General features: G+C 33.7%; 3 protein-coding genes across 4 annotated transcripts in view; 2 read left to right on the forward strand and 1 right to left on the reverse strand.

Annotated features, from left to right (window-relative positions):
- LOC107058618 (retrovirus-related Pol polyprotein from transposon TNT 1-94) overlaps nt 1-1,917 on the forward strand; it is an 11,526-nt gene extending 9,609 nt beyond the window's left edge. The window contains 3 exon segments of the mRNA XM_015304529.1: nt 63-802; nt 1,003-1,220; nt 1,223-1,917. Of these exon segments, the coding sequence (XP_015160015.1) occupies nt 63-802; nt 1,003-1,220; nt 1,223-1,917 (1,653 nt within the window).
- Nucleotides 1,918-6,200: 4,283 nt separating this feature from the next.
- LOC102600673 (uncharacterized) lies at nt 6,201-12,714 on the forward strand. 2 transcript variants are annotated; one of them, XM_006365598.2, is made up of 7 exons: nt 6,201-6,333; nt 8,021-8,814; nt 8,931-9,012; nt 9,157-9,223; nt 10,080-10,265; nt 10,379-10,439; nt 12,079-12,714. In XM_006365598.2, exons 2-7 carry the CDS (start codon nt 8,061-8,063, stop codon nt 12,279-12,281), a joined length of 1,353 nt encoding a protein of 450 aa, XP_006365660.1. In that variant the 5' UTR covers nt 6,201-6,333; nt 8,021-8,060; the 3' UTR covers nt 12,282-12,714. The 2 variants fall into 2 exon arrangements, with proteins under 2 accessions (XP_006365660.1, XP_015160020.1); XM_015304534.1 differs by having other exon boundaries at nt 8,032-8,814.
- Nucleotides 12,715-17,612: 4,898 nt separating this feature from the next.
- LOC102601022 (transcription factor TCP13-like) lies at nt 17,613-20,368 on the reverse strand. Its single transcript, XM_006365599.2, has 3 exons — nt 20,242-20,368; nt 19,446-20,022; nt 17,613-17,965 (listed from the first exon to the last, which is right to left on the reverse strand). Exons 2-3 carry the CDS (start codon nt 19,939-19,941, stop codon nt 17,793-17,795), a joined length of 669 nt encoding a protein of 222 aa, XP_006365661.1. The 5' UTR covers nt 19,942-20,022; nt 20,242-20,368; the 3' UTR covers nt 17,613-17,792.
- Between the last annotated feature and the right edge of the window lie 3,549 nt (nt 20,369-23,917).

The following is a 23,917-nucleotide window of genomic DNA, read 5'->3' on the forward strand; positions in this document are numbered from 1 at the left end:
GTAACCTTTTAGATAAAATTCAAGAATTTGAATTTATCTTTGTGTTGCATTTGATGTTCAAGATGTTGCTTCTTACAAATGAATTGAACCAAGCTTTACAAAAGAAAGATCAAGATATTGTTAATACTATGGGATTGCTTAATCTTTCAAAGAGAAGATTACAAACAATGAGAGAGAGTGGTTTGGAGTCTTTGATGGATGAGGTTTCTTCATTTTGTGGTAAACATGATATTTTGGTTCCCGAAATGACTGAAGACTATCCAAGATCGAAGCGTAAGAAGTCCGAAATTTCATATTTACATCACTTTCGTGTGGAAGTGTTTTATGCAGTTATTGATTTGCAACTTCAGGAGCTCAATAATCGTTTTGATGTTATGACTAATGACTTACTCCTTGGCATGGCTAGTTTGAATCCGGTTGATTCATTTGCTAATTTTAGTAAGAGCAGAATAATGAAGTTGACCGAATATTATAAAAGTGAGTTTGGTGATAATGAACTTCGAGATCCCAGTTATCAGCTTGATAGTTTCATTGTCTATGCTCGAGAGTGTGATAGTAAGTTTCTCAACTTGAAGGGGATTAAAGATCTTGCTACGATGATGGCACAAACAAAATTGGATCAAACTTGGTCTCTTGTTTATTTGCTTGTAAAGTTGGCTTTGATTTTGCCTGTTGCTACGGTAAGTGTGGAAAGAGCATTCTCCTCAATGAAGCTCATCAAAAATGATCAACGTAATAGCATTGGTGAAGAATTTTTGAATGGCTGTTTAGTTTGTAAGATAGAGCGGAAGATATTTGAAATGTAAGTAATGATGCTATTATAGATCGTTTTCAAAATATGAAGTCTCGTCGAGTACAATTGTAAACTAATGATATTTTTTGTGGTAATGTAATTTTTATGTATTGCTCGCTTAGTTATTGTTATTATAAATTTTTTGATCTTACCTTTAAAGCAATGGTGCACCCGTTATCTTGAAATCCTGGATTCGCCTCTGCTTGCAGGATTAAAAAGTTGAAACATGAGTTGAATAAGTCTTTTGCTATAAAAGACTTGGGACCAGCAAGACAGATTCTTAGCATGCAGATTGTCCGTGATAGAGATGCTAAGAAATTGTGGTTGTCACAAGAGAAGTACATTCAGAAAGTACTTCGTAGATATAACATGGACAAAGCTAAGGTTGTCAATACACCTTTAGCTATGCACTTCAAATTGAGTACTAAGCATTTGAGAAGGAAGATATGAAGAAAGTTCCTTATGCTTCAGTTGTTGGTAGTTTGATGTATGCAATGGCGTGTACAAGACCAGATGTTGCTCATGTTGTTGGTATTGTTAGTCGTTTTATTTCTAATCCGGGAAGAGAGCATTGGAATGCTGTAAAGTGGATTATGAGATATCTTTGTGGCACTTCTAGTCTGAGTTTGTGTTTTGGTACATGGAATCCTATTCTTTGTGGTTATACTGATTCAGACATGGCCGGTGATGTTGATTCTCGTAAGTCTATTTCAGGCTACTTGATTACTTTTACAGGGGGAGTTGTGTCTTGGCAATCTAGGTTGCAAAAATGTGTTGCTTTATCTACTACAGAGGCTGAGCTTATTGCAGCTGTTGAAGCTTGCAAATAGTTGATCTGAATGAAGAGATTTTTAAGGGAACTTGATTGTGCTCAAGAGAGGCATGTGATTTATTGCGACAGTCAAAGTGCTATTCATCTTGGCAAAAATTCTACATTTCATGGTCGGTCTAAACACATTGATGTGAGGTATCATTGGATTCGAGATGTGTTGAATTCTAAGTTGCTTGAACTTGAAAAGATCCATACCAATGATAATGGTTTCGACATGATGACTAAAGCTTTGCCAAGAGAGAAGTTTGAAGAATGTTGCATGATCGCCGGGATGGCGATTTCCTCCACATAGTCGGTAGGTGGAGAATTGTTGGGTTTTGGGCCTTTTTTCCCTTCCTATGTGGATAAATAAAAATTCAAGGTTTTGGATCTTCCTTCCTTTCCTTTGTGGATAAATTTAGCCCAAATTTGACTAGCCCACTTTTGCCCATAAGCCCAATATTATGGTGCATATGTAAGACTTTCTTTTAGGTCTTATTTGAGAGAGATCGCAAGAGTTTGAGAGCAGCCATATAGAGAGAAAAGTGAGAAAGTACAAATTTTCGCACAAGCCCTAGCATCCAATTTCAAATCGCGATTCCCGCTTCGTTTCTTATCCGATTGAGTTGATTTTTGAACAGCTTGTTCCTTTCAACTTGATCTTTGATTGGGAACTGAGAGAGGGTGATTTGAAGTCCTGTAGCTCCAGATTCTTAGCTCGTGAACAGTAGTTGCGGTTTGTTTTTTTGCTTCTCTTATTTCTCTAGTTTTTTGGTGCTATCTTGTAGTTGTGTTGCTCATTGTTTGACACTTTGTTAGTGGCCATTTTGGAGAACACTTTTGTAACTCTTTTTGATTTTAGTGTAGCTTTGGCCTTATGGTTTTTACTCTTCACACCGAAGAGGTTTTCTACGTTAAACTTTGGTGTCTCGTGTGTTGATTTATTTTTCTTGCTGGGTTGATTTGTTTGCTGCCCAAACAGTTTGTTCTTGCATTATTTTGTCTTCTCTTGGTTCAAATAGAAGGGAAAGTTTTGACTTGAATTTTCTTCCGCTATAGCCCTGGCCTGTCGTTCATATTTATTTTGTGCTTGCCTTTCCTAACAGTAAACTAGTAATGAATCTCCATGGTGATCATGAATAATGATTTGAGATGAGGTATGCATGAGCGAAATATGGTTGCATTTTTGAGAATTTCACCAGATGAATCCTTTATGTCATGAAATTTCAAACAACATACATTTCAATCCTAATTCAAAGGAACGAGGTGCTTTTATCTAAAGACATAACTTTAGTGATATAAGTTCAGTAACAAAGTTATGCCTCATGGCAAAGTTCTCTAAAAGTTCTTACTAAAAATCTTATGCCCAAGAGAAACATTCTATAAAAATTATAATGGTCTAACCCATCGGTGACCCTTTAAAGTTGGCATCATGTTTCACTTAAATACCTTAACTGGGCAATTTCATTTTAGGTACTTCATGTAGGATTAGGATTTTGCTGTGTCATTTTGACACTTTTTGCTTACATGGGGCATAATGAGTGTATCACACTTATTGTTGGGCATGTGAAATGGTTTTTTAATTAATTTTCAATTCTTTTTTTTGTTCGTTCTTCCTCATTTTCAGCCATCATTTTGCCCAAGTTAAATTTCATCCATCATAAATGAACAAAATGACGGAGTGAATTTCTTTTTAAAAAAAAATTGAACTAGCAAAGATCTTCCATTCACTATCAAGCAATTTATTAGGAAAAAAAAAGAAAGCGATCATAATGTTTTTTTGTATAGAACGGATTTTCTGCAAAAGGTATTTGGAGCAGGAGGCGGCGCGAGGATGGGTTTGCAGCACACAATCATGAGGAGGATTGGGGTTTCTTTTTCGGGAGGTGGGGGAGGGGGGGAGGAAGGAGGAGGCTGGGTTTTTGGAGAAGACAATCGTTGTGGGGTGGTGGGGGTTGCTTTTATTAAAAATAGTGTCAAAATGACACAACATAACCCTACATGAGGTGTCTAAAATGAACATCGCTCAGTCAAGATGTCTAAGTGAAACTAGTGTCAATTTTAGGGGGTCACCGATGGGTTAGACCAATTATAATTAAGAATAATATGGCCTATAAGTTTTTATTAAATGAGCAATGGAAATAAAAATTGAAGACCACAATTTAGAGGACAAGAATTAAAAGAGGCAACTTCAAGAATAGCTAAGACTAGAAACACAATCAGTCAAAATACAATAACTTGCTTAATTATAATTTGTAGCGGAGAGAGATGCGAGCGAGATCGGAAAAAAGATGAGAGAGGCGAGTGAGGAGAGGACAGAGAGAAGCGAGATGTGGATTGTATTTATATATCTGGATAATTGTATATATATTGTAACTAGTATGTATATGTATCCATAATTATATTTTATATCTATTGGATAATTATATACATGTAATTAATATATAATGTATCAATGAATATAATTGTATTAGCAAATACAGTTAATATTCGAATACAATTTGTACCAATAAATAAATTGTATCAGCGGATACAATTGAATCAATTTTGTATCAAGTTCAACATTTGTATTTGTATAATTAATTATCATCATTTATATTAATGTGTATCAATTGTATTGACGAACACAATTTGTATCCCAATACAATTTCTATCAATGAATAAATTGTATCAGTAAATACAATTGTATCACGGTCGTATCAAGTTCAATATTTGTAATTATATAATTGATTGTTTACTTTGTATCAATGTTGTATTAGCGAATATATGTGTATTTGTATTTTGTATCACCAAAAAATGATTTGTATAGTTGACATTTATCATTTGTATTTTTACAATCGAATGTTAATATTTGATTTATATAATCAATTGTTATCATTTGTATTAAGAAAAAGAGACAAAGATAGGCGCGACAGAGAGAAATGGCAGGGAGAGGAAATAGGCGAGTGAGAGTTTACATAGAGAAAGAGAGCGAGAGTGCACAAAGAGAGGAAAGAGGAGAGAGGCAAAGGAAAAATGGGAGAGAAATTAGCTACAAAGCCCTAACTATAATTATAAATTGTAATTCTTTCAAATTATAGTGGTGTATTCTTGTATTGTTAATACATATCACACGTTTGCCTAATTACATGATTTGTCTCAAATTAAAAAGGGATTATTAATCAGAATAAAAACATTTAGCCTATAGTAGGTACTATAGCCACACTTTTCCCAATTTTTGCTATTAATTTGATTTGTATAATTCTAGTTTGAGAAAATGGTCTAAAAACCCTCCAATCTATACCAGAAATTCCAACTACACACTCCAACTTTACGGGAGTCCTATCACCCACCTGAATTGTTTAAAACTGTAATAATTACACCCCTAAAACGCCATAACCAAATCTGTGTTGGCCTGTGAACTTCACGCGTTTTACAGGTGAAAATTCAATTAATTAATTATTTTTTTTCAATTTTTTTATAATTCCTTTCCACTTTTTCCTATACTCTCCCAATTTCTTAAAATCTCTAAGGTAATTTCTTCCCCCAATTCTTTCAAATTCCTATAGAATTATGAGGAACAAAGATGAATATTGATAGCGGGAGCTTGTCAAGCAATATTCGAGTTTTGCTTGTCGGAGAACATTGAAAAATAATCTAAAAGGATCGATCTGTTTTGCTTGCTTCGCCGGAGCTTGTTGGTTGGAGCAGTGCAGCCGCAAGGTTTTGTTGTTGTTGTTGTTGTCAATCTTGTTGTGAGAATAGAGATAGGTCTTTATGGTGGTTGTCTCGAAATGGGAGAGAGATAAGAGGAGAGAGGAAGAGGAGAACGAGGCTTTGTTGGTGGTTTGGATTTCGCCGGAGGCGGCGACAGTGGTGGCTGATGGTCGAGCAGCAAAAGAGGGAGAACAAACGAAAGCACTAGCAATGCCATTAATGGAGGTCAATTGAGATTGAATCCTTTCATTGATTAATTGGGGAAGATGACTATTTTCTCGGAAATTTTCGTCAAAATTCACCTTCTAACGCGCCTAGAAAAGGTGAGAACACCTCCCATGACAGGTCAGCACTTAGGTGTGTATAAAATAGAGAATTATAAAGTTCAGGTGGGTAATAGGACACCCGTAAAGTTGGAGTGTGTAGTTGGGATTTCGGGTATAGGTTGGGGGGGTTTTAGACCATTTTCTCTTCTAGTTTTGATAGTATAAATTCAGAATTTTGTATATGCTTAATCTAACTATTTGTATACAATTTAAGAAAAATCCATAATAAATTAACCTGTTTGTATATTGGCAAGCGAAATATACAAACAGAGTTTTGGAATTTTTTTTAATGTATAAATACAAAATTTGTATGCATTTACCCTATTTGTATATTCGCAAGCGAAATATACAAACCACAACCTCCATAGCAAATAGAACTATAGCTGCGAAGCTCAATTATCGAAACTATAACTATAGAGCCTTATTATGTCTATTATGTTTGTTATTTCTAAATTTTTCTCAATTAAAATCACCTTTTTAGTAAATTTCAAATATGGGCCTGAAAAGATACCGCTGACAAAGAGCCCAGAATCCCGGCCCAGATATTTTGCGCACGACTACTTGGACCCAAAATTCCGAATCCAGCCCGCCAATTTAAAACGACACCAGAGTCTATCGAACGATCACCGCTTCCCGTCGGCGGCGAACTTCCGCGATCTCCTTCTCCGACGAAATTCTTGGATCTCTTTCTCCGGAGAATACTGTTTGTACGTTCCTCTCTTTTCTATGCTCTATATCTATCTCCATCTTCTCTTGTCTTCCAAATATATGTTTCTTATATGACCAACAAACCCTACTTTATTTTCACATGACTTGTAATGGTAGAATAGGAATTTTATGGTTTCAAAATGCTTCGTGTCTGCTTCTGCTGTATTAAGAAAGGCTCAAAATTTGATCTTTTTAGTTCTTTGTTTTGCTTGCGTGTTAATCTGCATTTTATTTACTTTCATGTGACAATTGGTACAAAGTTGTGGCCTTTTATTGATCCACTCTGAAGTATTATTAATCAATTTGATGAATATTGTGAATTTTGTACTTCTAACTTTATCCCATTTTGTGTGTCCATTTTTGACTGGTGTTTAAAGTGTTGGTCTGAAATATAAAAATCTGCAGTTTGGGTAAATTGGAAAGAGAGGTAAATGTTCCTGCAAAGACAACTTCAAGACACAACAAAATTAGTCATCGAATAATCATGTCTCAGTTCCATGTATGTCATAAATTATGGGAATTATAAGTTTAGACAAATGCTGTAAAAAAATCAATTTAACCAGACAGAGCTCTGTGATTGGGTAAACAAGAGTAGTTTTGATTATGTTAATTGCCTACATTGAATGGCTAACAAAAGAAGTCTGTCAAATAATTAGAAGTTTGCATATGATGGAGAAGGGTAGAGGGTCAGGCCCATTATCTGCTTACTTTTGAACCTTGCGCCATTGACCCCCGGTTATAAAAAAATTAGAAGTTAGTAAATGTTCATTCAGTCTATGATATTTAAATAATGATAAGGATTTTTTAAATTTTTTTTATAGAACACTAGTTACTCTTCTCTTCTGGATCAGTAAGACGGAAATAGACCTCAGACTTCACAATAAGAAAAGTTGCTTGTCCCATAACTTAAATTATAAATGGTTGATAATAATTCCCTATGTCCAAATTTTATGATACTCTTTCCATCTTGGGAGGTCCCCGAATATATGCCATTCCATTAGCATACCAGTGTCACAACCTTCAAGTTCTGAAATTCAGAATTATGATGTGATGTTTACTCTATCGACCTATTTTTTCAACCAATACTTTATTTTTCCACTATCACTAATATAATAGACAAACCAGTCTTTTCGTATTTAAGTGATAAAGATCAATTTGTGTGTGAGTAATCAAGATCAGTTGATCTAAGATGATCCCAACGGAGGCAAAAACACTAGGTGATTCTTCCATCTGTCTAAGCCTTGGTGGAGTTACCCGGTACCCAGTGGAACTAGATAAGGTGCACGCGCAAGCTAGTACGGACACCACGGTTTTTAAAAAAATAGATTAACTGATCTAAGATACCACTTAAATCTGGCCGATCAAAATGGACGCTTAAGATAATAGTTCATGAAATTAGTGCACGAAGAGACGAAGAGTCACATTTCCCTTTTTCTCAAGCTCAAGGTCAAATATGTGCAGCCGTGCAGGGTTTACTGTTTGTTAATTTTCCGATCCAAAATTTAAATCTCTCCTTTTCTTTTCATAACTTTTTTCTTCATAACTTGTGGTTTTTGAATCTGGATAATTTTTGAAATCTAATCAATCAATTGCTGTCATTGTTAATCCACCTTATGGATAGAACTGTGCTTGAGTTAAAGTTGGAGGTCCTTGCATAACTGACAAACTCTTGCTTCTTGTTGTAAGTGATTCATCAGGTGCGCTCCTTAAAGTTCTGCATATCTAAATGGACACACTTTCAACTGAAGATTCTATTATGAAGAGTGCAGAATTGATATCCAAGAAAAAAAGAAAAAGGGCGAGGCAGAAGGCTAACAGAAAGGTAAGACAGCAAAGGTTGGGTCAAATGCTGAAAAATCTGGAGGCTCCTAAAAGTGAAGAAAGTTCCGTTGAAGATGTTGCTAATTTAGAGAATTCTGAAGCACAATTGCCTCCTCTAGGACATCTGCAAAAACAAACAGAATCGACCACAACTCTTTTGGAAAGGAGTCCTGTTAAGAAAAAAAGAAGAAAGAAAAGAAGTGGGATGAAGGCGTTGGACAAAAAAGTTGACCCTTGTAGCATGGATCAGAACAATGTTCCCTCAAATCCAAGCCCGCTGGATAATAAGCATGGAGACGTAGAAAATGGCAATCCAAATATTTCCATTGAAGTCGTGGCTGGTTTAGAGAATTCTGATGCTCAATTGCTTCCTCTAGGACATCTAGAAATGCAAACAGAAGCGACCACAACTCTTTTGGAAAAGAGTCCTTTTAAGAAAAAGAGAAGGAAAAAAAGAAGTACGATAAAGGCGTTGAACAATTCAGAGTTAACCATGCAAGTTCAGTCAGCTCCCATAAGTCCAGATGATTTCTGCATGATGAGGGGTTCTCATTTGAAGAGAAAACTTCTCATCCTTGATGTTAATGGGCTACTTGCAGATGTAGTCCATCCACCGCCAAAAGATTGCAAGGCTGATGCATGTTTCGCAAGACGGGCAAGTGAGAATTGATGATTTACTCTTCATTTAATTGCTTAAATGACCTTTTGAGCTTCATTCACAAGATGAAGAAACACATGGTTCTTACACAAAAATACTTATCACTTTTGTTTGCAGTATTTAAGAGACCGTACTGTAATGATTTTCTGAAATTTTGCTTTGAAAGATTTGACGTGGGCATCTGGTCTTCTAGATCCAAGTAATCCTTGATGTTGAAATGCTTCTTGAGTTTATGTCGTTTTCCTGACTTGATCTTTTAGTTTACCCCAGTTAATGATTTAAGTTTTTCTAATGCATTTTATGGTTTACTCATAAACATTTACTGGAATGTATGTTTGTGCAGGAAGATCATAGTTAAAGTTGTTGATTATTTATTGGGAAACATGAAGCAAAAGTTGTTATTTTGTTGGGTAAGCATTCTTCCTTTCACAAATAGTTCCATATTGCTCCTCCTAGTTGCACTCTTAAATTCCTCTTCCAAACAGCAGGAAAGTGACAAACAGAAAAGCAAAGAAAAAGGAGTATGATTACCTATTGTTATTTTTCTTTGCTTAGGAAAAGATTCAATTTCCTTTGTGGTATTTTGGCCATGATCTACGCTGATGCTTAATGTTCTGTTGTGCTCTGCAAGATTGTCAGGTCTCTGATGGATCATTGTGATTTTTGCAATTCCTTTGCTAGCATTAGACTAATATTACCAAATGCATGAACACATGGGCTGTTTTTTCCCCTTTTGTACATAGGGTTTAGAATATATTATCAACTGCATGAACACATTGGTTGTTTTCCTCTATTGGAATGAAAGAAAGGGAATGGAAAGTTATATTTGACTTCCTTAGCCTAAAAAAAAAGTTATATTTGACTTCCTTCTTGTAACTATATTCATTTATATTGTTTTTCTATGCATTTTATCATTTATGTTGCTTGACCATGCCCTTGACAAGGACTGCGAATTGTGATATGGACCACCTTTGTTGTAAGGTGTGAGAGGAGGTTACTGGTGAATATTTACCTCCCTTGTGTTTCCCCACCGGAACCTTCTTAACCGAAGGTTGGTTCATTCTTTTTTTTCACTCTCAGCCCAACCATTAGTAAAATGGAAAGGAAAAGAAGAAGAAGAATGAGCCTTCAGTCACAGCATGATACTTCTGTCTGACCATTGATTTGTGGATGTGTGTGTGTTTATAGATAGTTTGTTTTTTTCATATATTGTTGGGCACTTCTCTCTTAGAGGAATAAGCAGTTTCTATTTACTAAATATTGCAGGATATGTCGCATAGCACTCAGACAATGTTTAAGACACTTGAGAACAAGCATAAGCCCTTGGTTTGCAAGGAGCTGAGCAAGGTGTGGGACAGATATGATCCCAATCTACCATGGGAAAGAGGGGATTATGATGAATCAAATACTTTACTAGTGGATGATTCTCCCTACAAGGCCTTGCTAAATCCGGTAAGCTTTACACCACCTTCTTTTTGGTTCCAAGACTACCCCTAAATGACCCCTTCTGATTTGGTATTTCTTTTTGTGATTGTAACTACATTATGCACGACCTTTTTCCTCAGGTGCACACTGCAATATTTCCTCATTCCTACAACTTCAAGGCCAAGAATGATAATTCACTAGGTGAGACCCCTTTGTCTGGTACTGCTTAATATTTGTATACTGTTGTTTTCCCTTTTTTCTTAAAAAAAAAAAGAAAATAAAATTTAAGCCATCACCCAAGCTGTGATCCTTAAGGTGTTGGGGGTTTGACTTGATACCTACCACGTAAATTAATCAGCAAAAGAGTACAAATAGAAAGAACAAAAAGAGCGGGAGAGGGTGGGGGTGGGGTGGGGGGCAAGAATCTTTTCTATGCACATGAGACTCTATAGCAATTTTATATATCAAGTCATCTATCGTACCCTGAATTCAGTTAGCTTACAAATTTTTTAGCTTTGTCATACCTCAGTCTAATGTTGGGCGTTTAACCCTTGTCTAACTGAAAAGGCCCTTATGTGTTAGGTAGACTTTGGAAGGTATAGTAGTATGATCTGTTTCCCGTGATTGCAGCTCGTTTAGTCAATAGGTCTGCCACAAGATTGGCTTCTCTAAAGCAGCAAGTTATTTGCACTTCAGCTTGGTCCACAATCTTGTGGAGTTTATAACCTGCTTCAACTTGAGGTTGTTTGTATTGCCTGTTCTCAGCATCTTGGTCACTAATTCTGAGTTCAGTTCAACCAAATATTGTTATATCCCTGCTGTACACACCAGTTGATTCCCTCCTATTCTGCAAAAGCTTCTGCAAAGTTGTTGCTGCTTAAGTTGCTCGGACTCTCCAAAAATGTTGCCGCATCCATGCCGGATCCTAAAAAATGCACTACTTTTGAAGGGTCCAACAAGCACCCGATGACATTTATGAAGAGTCCGAGCAACATAGGTTGCTGCTACACTGCAAAGAAAGAGAGAAAGCCATAATTAGATAACCATCCGTCCTAGACTTGGTGGACAGAGTTACTTGGTACCTGTTGCTGGTGGGAGGTGACAGGTATCCCGTGGAATTAGTCGAGGTGCGCGAAAGCTGGCCCGTACACCACGGTCATCAAAAAAAAAATTATAGTTCCTAACTACTACAATACCTGCTTTGCCTGTGGCTTGAAAGAAGCTACCATCTGTAATAATTTTAACACAGCCAGGACTTGGTTGACATAAAAGCCTTCCAATTCACAGTTGGCCTCGACTTTTCCACTTCCTCACAGCTTCTAGGTCAAGTCCAAGTTAACTTGTATTTGGGATAGGCCTTGTTCATAGCTGCCTGCTTGAATGATCCTGTCGATCTGTATCTCATATTGGTGTGATTAAACTTCTTGTCTCCAAATTTGATAGCACACCAACTCCTCCATATCTCCCAACAAACTATAATTGGTGTAATCTGCACTTTCATGTTTAATGTGACCCTTTTAGTGGTTATTAGAACTGATTCCTACCATCTGACTAGTGTGAACGGCAGTGGGCTTAGACACTCTTGCTGCTTGATTGCCTTCCTTAAAGATGTTAGATGTGATGCAACATGCAAAGTTAGATTAACATACATGGATTATGCAAACATCAATATTTATTAAGCAGGGGTGGCTTAATGGAATTTGTTCCAATACTTCAAGCCTCATGGACACTTTTTGCTACTGATGATTATTGAGTCGAGCTTTTCTTGGAAATCTCTAATTTATGTTGTGCTATAAAATGATGTATATTATGATGATTGAAAAGTTGCACCATATTGTAGGCCCTGGAGGTGATCTGCGAACTTATTTGGAAGAGTTATTAAAAGCGGAACATGTACAGAAATATGTAGAGCAACATCCATTTGGTCAGCGGGCAATTGATCAGACAAACTCAGACTGGAGTTTCTACTCTGATGTTCTTTGTAGTCTGCTTGGTCCGCGAACAATTGATCAGACAAGCTCAGAAGAGTTATTAAAAGCTTAAATTCTTGGTCTGCACTAATATAAATTATATGTGATAGAGACTTGCTGCTAACGTCTTGGGATGATCTCGTTTGTGGAGCTGAGACTTGGTTTCACATTTTTGGGAATTTAAAGCAGATGACTGGTCTGAGATGTGTAACAATCACGACAAATGTGGACTGCTGCAGCTAGAATCTTTTTTGAGCTCATACGCGGTCTTATCCTTAAAAGGGTCTTCGTTAATTGTTTTGACATGTTATCTTGTAACATTATCCAGTTAACTTATTTCCTCTCCCTCTTTAGTTTTTTTTGGGGGGAAATTGTTTTTGTAGCCTATACTGTTGTTCCTCCTGTTGAATTTGTAATATTATATGCTTTTTTTCATGACAATACTGTCTATTTTGTGGCAATGGTGATTTTGTAGCTTCAGATGGGAGAATGAATGCATTTATACATTTTGTGGCTCCCTGCTCTCTAACTTGGGTGGTGTTGCACCCCTATCAGGCAAGGGAGGTTGGCCTCTATCCCAAGTCACCTCGTGGTACGTATGAGCCATCTTAAACAAGTGAGATTTCAACAAATCAATAACACAGGCTGCACGAAAGTGATACAAAAGAGAGGAATTCTTAAAAGATACCCTATACAGAGCTGCAAAATTGAGTTTAAGTCCCAAAAGTGGACCAAAAATATACAGATTTGTCTCAAATAAAAAACACTAGTCATTAGCTATAAACAGAAGGAGAAAGGGTTTTGACGGTTTCATCGTGTCCTGTTGAGTATAATTGATTTGCTTATGTGGTTTGTGTATGGGGTTCTGAACGAATTTCGAGTATTCTTTCGGAGTTTGATAGTTGGCTGATTTTTCTTTTGCTGTTCTGGTGCACCCTCCGCGTTGGCTGATTTTTCTTCTGCTGTGTTCTGGACTTCTGGTGCACCTTCCGCTAACGTGGAGGAGAGGGGGTGAGGACCCCACCCCAATTATAAATTTATAATCACATATATTCATATTGAACAACTTTCACATTTAGCAAACATAAAAATCATATTATGTAGTAATGGAAAAACTCACAATAATACTAGTCCATAACACAAACAATTGTAGATCCCTAAATTTCCTAACCCTCCATAAGGACAATATAAGTATAGAACAAACAAACCTAGTTGCAAGAAAATCTTAGAATTGAATTGGTGGGGTGTGCCAGGTCTAGGCTGTAGTGTAGTACCAAGAAGACACTTGAGAGTTCCGATAGCAAGCTACCATAATGAACTCCCCCCTCAAAAAATTGAGTTAATATCGTGTGGATCGATGACCCACGCATATCAGATATTAAACTGATAAGAACAGATACTACACTTGATCTTAGCCAAAAGGCCGAGAAAGGTATGCTTTACTTTGTGCTCAGCCTTGGCCTTTATTTGCAGCTCATTTTCTTCTTCCTAATGTACCAGCGATATGGTATCACTCGTTAAAGCGATATGGGATACTTTCAATAATTTCCATTTCCTCCAACTAATTAGAATGAAGCTTTTTTTGTTAAGATTATACAAAAATTTGAGGATTTTCATAGTATATAGTTTTTTTGTTTTATTTTTACACTTTCATTGAATTTTTGCTTGTGATAATAGGCTATTTATCCTTTTTATCGTATTATCAATTAGTGATTATCAAGAAATTTACCTGAAATTACATAATATATAATCTGATTGTATAAATACTTTTTACTAAATTCAAAAACTAATGATATTGCGAATGAAGGTGTCTCAGTGTGACTAGACCTATAGGGTATGTAGAAGCAGCCACTTGTATTATGGTAGACTGTCTGCGTCACATCCCTTAGAATATACGGATCCTTTCTCAAAACTTGCTAACACAGAATGCTTTGTGCCCAATTATATTGCTTATGGTCTCTACAAGACTACAACACAACGGGTTCAAAGTCATCTCATATCTCAAACTCAAGAACTAAGCTACAAGTAATTTTAATCGACATTTTCTTCTTCTAATTTGTCATCTCATCATTTTCATGGACCACAAAACTATATTTTCATCTGTTTCCACTTTGAGATTAAAGTCCTAACATTACTATATCAATCTTCAGTGTTCACGTCGTTTCATTTAAATTCATCTCAATTAAATAATTTCAGTAAGAATTAGTCTTTTTCAAATATATGAATCTCCAACAAAACTAAAAAGACCCCTCTAAAATAAATGTAGCAACACTATGCTCCATTCACTATGTCAACAAGTCTCACAAACTTTCATGTGTAACAAAACAAACTTTCATTTCATTTTCTTGCATACTATGCAACAAAGTACACGATTAAAATTAATTAAATACCATAATATTCATACATAGGAACACATAAAGATCCAGTTTAATTTAATTTTTTTGTAAAAATGAAAAGAGAAAACAAAACAAGGTTCTTCAATTCACTCAAAATGATGATATAACCCAAGTTAGGGGACAAATAGGACTTAGTGACTCTCCCATATAAAAAAGCTTCTATCTTTCCATCGTTAAAATTGTACGCGCCCATGTATCTTCCACCTACACCTCCACCTCCACCTTCATTAGAAGGCAATTGAGGTCAACATAAGTCCAATTGAGGTCTCCAGGTCGCCAAAAAGCTACATACTTGATTGCTCTATTATTATAAATGGTGAGCATATAATTTGATGTAACAAAAGGATTAGCATATAAAACAGCTCTAGTCACGTACTAATAAAGCATTCAATTTATTTAGAGAATTATTCCCTCCGTCTAACAATAGTTGTCCACTATACTATTTTGGAATGTCTAACAATACTTGTCTGTTTATGAAACCAATGGATAATTTTACACTTACTTCTCAATTTACCCCTATCATTAATTATAATTTATAATCATTTCTTTATTACATTTTTCAAGACATTATATTTATTATATTCAAAAAGTAATATATTAAAATTACCCTTATATTTATAGTTTCTTAAGAAGTGTGCAAAACCAATAGTGGACAAATATTGTTGGACAAAGGGATTAATGTTTTTGAAAAAGGTGGAACCTGAGTAAATTGATTTTGGAATTTTATAAATTAATAGGGGTAAAATGGAAAATTCACTATGTTAATTATTATTTTCTTAATATGTATGTCAAGTAAAAAATGGACAAGTAAATAGGGACAAAAGGAGTACGTAATTACACTACGAAATATAATTTCTAAAAATTCCTACAAGAATTAATTAAAAAAAAATCTTTTTCCTTCTAATTAATTACAAAAATCTCTTTTTTCATTCTCGCTCTTACGTCGGAATACATCACTCCATCTACCATTTGAATTAATTACAAAAGTTTTTTTCCCTTCTCTCTCTCTTACATATGGATAGATCACTCCACCTACCATATTTTGAATTAATTACAAAAATCTTTTTTTTCCTTCTCTCTCTTAACATTCAGATACATCACTCTCATCTACCAGATACATTACAACTTTGTTTGTATACAATTGATGTATCTGGTACAAATGTTATTGTCGATACATAACTCCAGTTATTTCAAACCTAAATTAGTATGAGTCTGTTGGTGTTTATGCATTTTAAAATTGAAATTAAAATATTAAGTGCATATGTTAGTGGGTATATGTTGACAAGAATGTAGTCATTATAGTGGTGTAACTTTTGTAATCACTATTGTCATGATCTACCACTAATTTTACTCATTATTCTACCTCATTATACCTTGTAACTCATAAAACCTTTAGGCTATTCATTTACCCAATTTATCACCCAGTATCTTCTTATTCATTGTAAGGAAGAATTTCTCACCTATAAATAGTGATGTCTTCCTTTGGATTGGAAATAACAAGAGATGGAAAAATATGTTAAAAAAGATGAGAAGTGTGGAAAATATTGTAGTATGTAGTGAGGTAAGTATAGTGAAAGAGAGAGTTGAGACAAAGAAAATATTCAAAGTCTTCAACTATATTCACTATACAAAAAAGAATATTTGTATGTTGAAGGAATGTGTTTTAATGTGGAGTTTTGGACTCATCAACTAAATTCTGAGTTGCTTGAATTGTACGAGGTTGTTGGGTTGTTGTATCTTGGAGGGGACAAGTCAAGAGTGATACTGCTGGATCAGTGTAGATTATGTCGCAGTAGGCTTGAATCTCCTTAAAGAGAGCGAGATATATCCACGCCCCAACCTAAAGATTTATTTATTCATTTTGTCATTTTATTTTCAACTGTAATTTATCGTATTTGTGGTATATTACACCAACAAAATCTGTTTTATAGTTATGTATCTGATACATTACATTACAACTTGTTTGTATACAATGTATCTAGTACAAATGTTATTGTTGATACATAACCCTAATTATTTCAAACATAAATCACTATGAATTTGATTTATAGTTATGTATCTAATATATAACTTATGTATCATTTGCTAAGTATCGAGCAAGGAGCAATGTATCCACAAGTTCTATAAAATCTAAGATAATTATAATTTGAATTTTTTTTGAAATAGAACATAATTAACACCTAAATTATTGGAATTTTTGTATTTTTACACAAAAATCGATGTCTTTTTCATGGGCCATATGGCCCATATCAAGTCTGCCCAAAGAACGAAAGGTATGCTTTACTAATACGCCAGCGATGTGGTATCACTAGTCAAATGCTTGAACAATTTTATTGTTTTCTGGTTTCTATAATTTCCATTTTCTCCAACTAATTAGAATGAACCTTTTGTTGAGCTTATACAAAAAAAAATTAAGGATTTTGATAGTGTAAAGTGTATTTTTCAACACTATCATTGAATTTTAACTTTTGCGATATATAGTAGACTACTAATCATTTTTATCGGATTATCTATTAATGGTTATCAAGAAATTACCTAATACAACATAATAAATTATCTAATTGTGTAAATACTTTTCACTAAATTGAAAATATATTGATACTGCTAATGAAGTTGTCTCAATGTGACTTAAATATAGACCTATAGGTATATAGAAATAATCATTAATACTCACATTAAAGTAGATTATCTACGTCACACTCCTTGGTGTATGGTCTTTCTTCAAAACCTGCTGACATGGAATGTTTTTTGTCGAATGATGACCTACTTTTTTTCTCTCCCATCCTATATAATTGGTATTTACATTTAACTAATTTAAATTCTTTGCAGAGAAATTAATAAAGACGAATACGTATCATGAGAACACGAACTCTTAATCAACCACTTCACCATTACCCTTGTTGGCATAATGACATGCTTTGATTATATGTAGACAGTATCTTTATAAGAACCAAACAAGAAAAAGAAAAAAATGAAATGTGCAAATAAGAAAAGGATGCCAATTGTCCAAAAGATCTTGCCACTATATATAGTATATTAATTACCACCCAATAATTAACATTAACTTATCAACCTTGACAAATGATCACAACTTTGGAAGTTTAATTTCCAACAATTATTTAGCCTGTGAATTTCATAATATAGGAAACAAATGTAGCATATATTCTTTTGGATCAAATATTTCAGGTCTAATTATGTGGATTGAAAAAATATTGTGATAATCCTGCAGGTGGATACACAAGAACTTGTGAACTTAATGGCATATTATAAATTGTTGAAGGCAAGGCCGCCATAACATTGAAGTTTTGAATTTCTTCGTATTCATGTTGTACTGCTACTCCATGATGACTTCCGGAATGAACTAGAGACGTTACAAGAAAAAAAAGGCTTTATTAGTGATCAACATTTAGTGACGAGTTAAAACCCTGGATATCGACCCTAAGAACACACTTAATTACAAGAACAAGATTTATTTTTTGTTCCCTAATTCTTGTTGTTCATAAATTCATATGAAGAATCCCATTTCAAGAAAATAATAACGATATCATTTGTTTGAACATATAATATAAATAACATGGTTATAGTCGAGACCGTCTCAATCATAAGACCACTAAAACAATTGTTTGGGCTCCCAAATTATTTAATGTGGAGGTTGTTGTAATAATTGAGAAATAGAATAGTTAGTTAATTAATAGCATCTTTTCTTACACAACACTTATTTTGTTGACATAATTATATCTTGACGATTATCATAAACCCACATTATTATTCTAGCATTCACCTTTTTAATTCCTTTTTATATTTTTATCTCTCATTATTGAATATTTTAAAGTCTACAACCGTAAAACATTTTGCATTATGTAAAATATATTGTTGTGTGTTTATAAAATTAAAAGATCAATTTTTTTTGGGTGTGTTCTTTAAATTTCAAGCATTACAACAAATCAATACTATTTTAATATTATTATTACATCACTTATCAAATCCAACGCAACTATTTCAATATCATTATATAAACTTTTTAATATTTTGAGTCAAATTTTATTATTCTAACTTTTCATTATTTCATTGATCTTGTGGCCTAAACATGTCATGTGGAAAGTCGAAGTTAAAGTATTGCCAAAAAAGGAAAGGGATCATTCTTTTTGAAACAAACTAAAAAAGAAACTAAGTCATTCTTTTTGAAATAAAGGGAGTAACATCTTTTCTTACGCGACACTTATTTTGTTGACTTATTTAAATCTTGACGATTATCATAAACCCACATTATTATTCTAGCATTTACCTTTTTAATTCTTTTTTCTATTTTTATTCTCTCATTATCGAATATTCTAAAGTCTACCAAACCGTAAAACATTTTGCATTATCTAAAATATATTGTTATGTGTTTATAAAAAGATCAAAAAAAAATTTGGATGTACTCTTTAAATTTCAAGCACTACAACAAATCAATACTATTTTAATATTATTATTCTATCAACTTATCAAATCCAGCGTAACTATTTCAATATCATTATATAAACTTTTTAATGTTTTGAGTCAAATTTTATTATTCTAACTTTATATTATTTCATTGAAAAATTCATTGTTTGCATTCTTACTTCATAAGGTTTGCATACATTCTACCTTCCTCAGACTTCACTTGTAGGTTACATTAAGTATGTTATAGCTATTCAATTTATCTACCATAACTTGTAAAAAAGAAATTAAAGCTTGTTTATGAAATTTGGGTTTAGATCCCCCAAACTTGTTAAGACAACCATGATTATAGTAGTGTTATGATAAATATTGTTATAGAGAGGTCTGATCATTTATAATACAACATTAATATTTGAAAATACCTGATTGAGAGGAGTGATTATTCTGATAAAGACCAAAACTGAAGCTGTTGCTATTGTTATTGTTATTGCTATTGTCCTTTAGGTCAAGATTTCGCGCATCTAGTTTCACTGTATCCTCATCAGACACCACCATCGTCTCCTTCCTCAGACCGGTCAGAGGCAACCCGGTCTGATCCCTTATTGGAGGCATTTGAAGTGGAGGTAATTGGTCGATTTCATGCTTAGCTTCATTAAGCAACCAATCAACAACTTTGCTTGGTTGATCTAGCCCTAATTTGTCTTGAAGATCATATAGTTGAAGGGCTGTGGGAACGGAGAGCCTAACTCTCCGATCCCTCACCCCTTTCACCGTAAGAACTTTGCTGTGACGATCTTTTCCCCCAAATGCTCGTGACACGCGAACGATCCTTGGATCTTTAAAACTTGTCCATGATGATTTTTTTGGAATCTTATTATCACTTGTATCTACTTCTCTAGTAATCATCTTTTGTATCATTCATTGTTTTTTTCAGTGATTTTCTTGCAATTTTCTGTTTGATGGTTGTGTGTATATATCACAGTATGTCTAAATTCCCTGCTGCTCATAATTAAAAAGCAAAAAATAATTAGGTTGAGATCAAAAAGTGGAATTTAAAACTAATTAGGTAATGAAAATAGCAAGCATTATACTTAAAAGAGTGATATTAAACTTGAAGAAATGATACAATTAGTTAAATGGAAGAAAAACCTACATATTATAAACTGATGTGCCCTAGCTAGCATATATAAATAAAATATAACTATGAGAGAGACTTACGTAGTTTAAGTTCAATAATCCTCCCTTTTTGGTATGAACAAAGGGTTGTGTGAAGGTTTCAAAAGAGGAAATTCACTTTTTATAGAATATAAGTAATTGAAAGAACGTTCAACTTGAGAGAAGAAGATGCTTCACTCCAACCCAACAACTTGTTATATATATATAACAAGCAATGGTTTATAAAGTGACACGTGTCTTTCACATCTCATTAGCTTATTATGGAGCTGATTTTTTGTAGAGTCATTTAATGGTCAAACCTCTCTAAATTAACACTCTCTATTTAATCGATGACTTAATATTTATTAATTTAAAGAGTATTTTTGAGATCTAATGAAGGTTAATTTAGTTACATCATTCGGAAAATGAAACCTCAAGAAATTTAAATGAACCCTCTTGTGAAAATGATATTTATAAATTTGAAGTCACGATTAATAATCTCAATTACCGCAATAAAATGAATATCAATAGTATGTTAGATTATCCAAGTGAAAATAATACATATTATAAGTTCAAAGCTTAGAAGAAATTGTGGATACTATAAGAGAAAATAATGTTGATGATGAAGTTGTTAAGTAAAAATGTTCGTCTTACGCTCTCATCTTTTATACACAGTTAATAAGCAATACTTTATTTGATTTAATTTATGTGACAATTTTTTAATTTTTAGAAATTTAAAGAATATAAACTTTATTATCAAATTTTATTATTATCATCCTCAGGAAAAAAAAATTAGTTGAAACAAATCATAAATATTTATACACGTAGTTATAGATTATATCATTGAATAAAAAAATAATAATAGAAAAAGATTATATCATTAAAAAAAAATTAAATGTATTTTCAAATATTGAAAGATATTACTATTTCTTTTGAGATAAATCAAAAACAAAAAAGTGTATCGATTCAACAAAAAGAAACCAAAAGTTCACAAAGATAAAGTCCACAAACGTAACTAAGTTTTGGTCTTTCCTTTACTCAAAAGAGAGTTTATATAACCCTTCACTACAGAGAGGACCACTCTTTCGCAGAGAGATTTTGCATAGAATCAGAAACGGAACTAGGTGGGTTTATGGGTTCGAACGAATTCAGTAGTTTTTTCGTAGACTCTATATTTGTATTAGAAAAATTAAATTTTTTTATGTATAATAACTTGTGAACCCCAAAATAAATTGATTTAGAACCCCCAAACTTCTAATCTTGGCTCCGCCTCTGTCACGGATCACAACATAAATATAAAGAGATATAATGCGAAGGATATTTTTAGACTTTTTAGTTTTCACTTTGTTTCCAAATAGTTTATCATTTTATTTGAAATCAGAGTTTGATTGTAAACTAATAACTCGACTCAAGCTTCTGAAATTCTAAATAACAGAATAAACAAAGTTATTTTATAAATTAGGATAATTTATTCTATTATTATAATGTAAATAATGAAACAGATAACCTCAAAATTAATAATCTTTTAAAATAATTATCAGCGCCGAACGCGTCGAATAGATTGGAATATATTGATCGATAAGGTAAAAAATGTGCACAAAATCAGTGTAGGTAATAAGTGAGATTCCCATTACTAAATCTTTCTGCAGTCCCACTGTCCACAGCCGCAATTCCCACCGACCCATGATCATGATATTTATTACTGAATTCCGTGTACAAACTTTCCTTTTCATTTTCCTCCTTTTCTTCTGAAGTTAGTTAATTGTAGTTTTTTATTTTTAAAAAACGTAATTTTATTTATCAAGATTGTGAGTATAAATCTGTTGATTCTTCGAAGACCGTTAATAATATTTTCTCGAACTAAAATAATTTGAATTCAATTTTTTTATAAATATTTCATAAATTTATAAAATATTCGAGATAATTACATGTAGTTCAAACATCTACTTACCTTTTCATATAAGTGGGGGGGGGGGGGGGGGGGGGGGGGGGGGGGGGGGGGGGGGGGGGGGGGGGGGGGGGGGGGGGGGGGGGGGGGGGGGGGGGGGGGGGGGGGGGGGGGGGGGGGGGGGGGGGGGGGGGGGGGGGGGGGGGGGGGGGGGGGGGGGGGGGGGGGGGGGGGGGGGGGGGGGGGGGGGGGGGGGGGGGGGGGGGGGGGGGGGGGGGGGGGGGGGGGGGGGGAAGAGAAGAATAACTCTTGGCCCCAAACGTGAAAGCATATATCGGGAGATTGTGCCTAATTAAAGTGATGGGAAGATGTACGGTATATATGATAAGGACCATGACTATGCTTTTTTTGAATTAAGTTTTTTTGCACTACAGATGTGAAATATAGATTAATTTTTTTTTTTTTTATAATAAAATCATTTATTCAAATATTTTTTAATTGCTACTAGGAATAACTGTTACAACAACAAAATATATATAATCAAGGAAATCAAAAAACATAAATTTAAAATCTCAAAGACATTTGTATTTTATTAACTAAAAGTTAAATAACGAATAAATCCATACTATACTGTATCTACAGCGAATTAATAAACTCCTTGAAGCAAATACGTAATTTAAATTGAATTAATGAAAACTAAAATCTCGATTCTAAATTTCTTTGGAGTTGTTGTTTTACGAGTCACTTTGATGTGTAATATATTACTATTTTAAATATATACAGGTAACAATTCATGATAAATAAATAAAAATAAAGACTTGTGAAACATATATGATTTATGAGTTGGATCATTTTCAAATTGCGTTACATGGAGCATGCGCGACCGCCAAACGAATATACAGACGGCACACATTTATTGGAGAAAAAGAATTGGACTGCGACAAGACACTACAACTTGAGAAGAATTTGATGGATTTCGTACACAGTAAAGTTGACTTTTGAATCTTATCTGATAGAACGTTGAAATTAAAAAACTTACTGAATAGAATAAGACAATATATTCTCTTCTAGCCATAGACAGAATAAAAAGAAAAATAAAACAAAAAGTAGTACATTTTTTAAGTCAGTTGACCGTGTCAAGATAATTTATGATCCATTTTCGTGTATGGATCTTCAAGGAAGTGTTACAAATTCCAACTGGTACATCATTTAGTGCTAGAACCATTAACAGTAGTGTAAATTTCATATATGACATATATTATAGTACTATTTTCAGGTTATAGCAGTAGATTTAGACTTTCAAGTTATAACATTAAAAATTTCAGGTTATAACAAATTCACAAATAAAAGAAATGTTTTTATTAATTTGAAAAAAGTTTTAAAAAAGAAAAGATAAACGAAAATTTTAAAAAAAAACGGAATTATAGATAATAAAGTAAAAAACTGAAAGTGTGGCTTGTAATTTAATTTGAAATTTATTGTAGATAATTAATGATTAGCATGAAATAAGGGATTCAAACAAATTAACAATATTTTTTATCCTTAATTCACTCAAAATCAGTTAAGATAAACTAAAAAAATCAGATCATATCATTTTTTGTATATAATTAATAAATAGCACGAATTAAGGAATTTAAACTAATTAAAATTATTTAGTATCCTTAATTCACTCAAATCAGTTAAAATCAAATAAAAATTCAAATTTTATCTTCTTTTTTTTCAACGTTTCTCTCTCTTCAATTTGCAACAAAAAAAATCTCTTCAATTTTCAACAAAAAAAAAATCCCACATTCGAGAAATTGAAGCCTTTTTCATCTTTGAAAATTCTTGATTTTGTTGTGAGGGCACTAC

Source organism: Solanum tuberosum, unplaced genomic scaffold (genome assembly GCF_000226075.1).
Source record: "Solanum tuberosum cultivar DM 1-3 516 R44 unplaced genomic scaffold, SolTub_3.0 scf00574, whole genome shotgun sequence".
In the NCBI taxonomy this organism is placed as follows: Eukaryota; Viridiplantae; Streptophyta; class Magnoliopsida; order Solanales; family Solanaceae; genus Solanum; species Solanum tuberosum.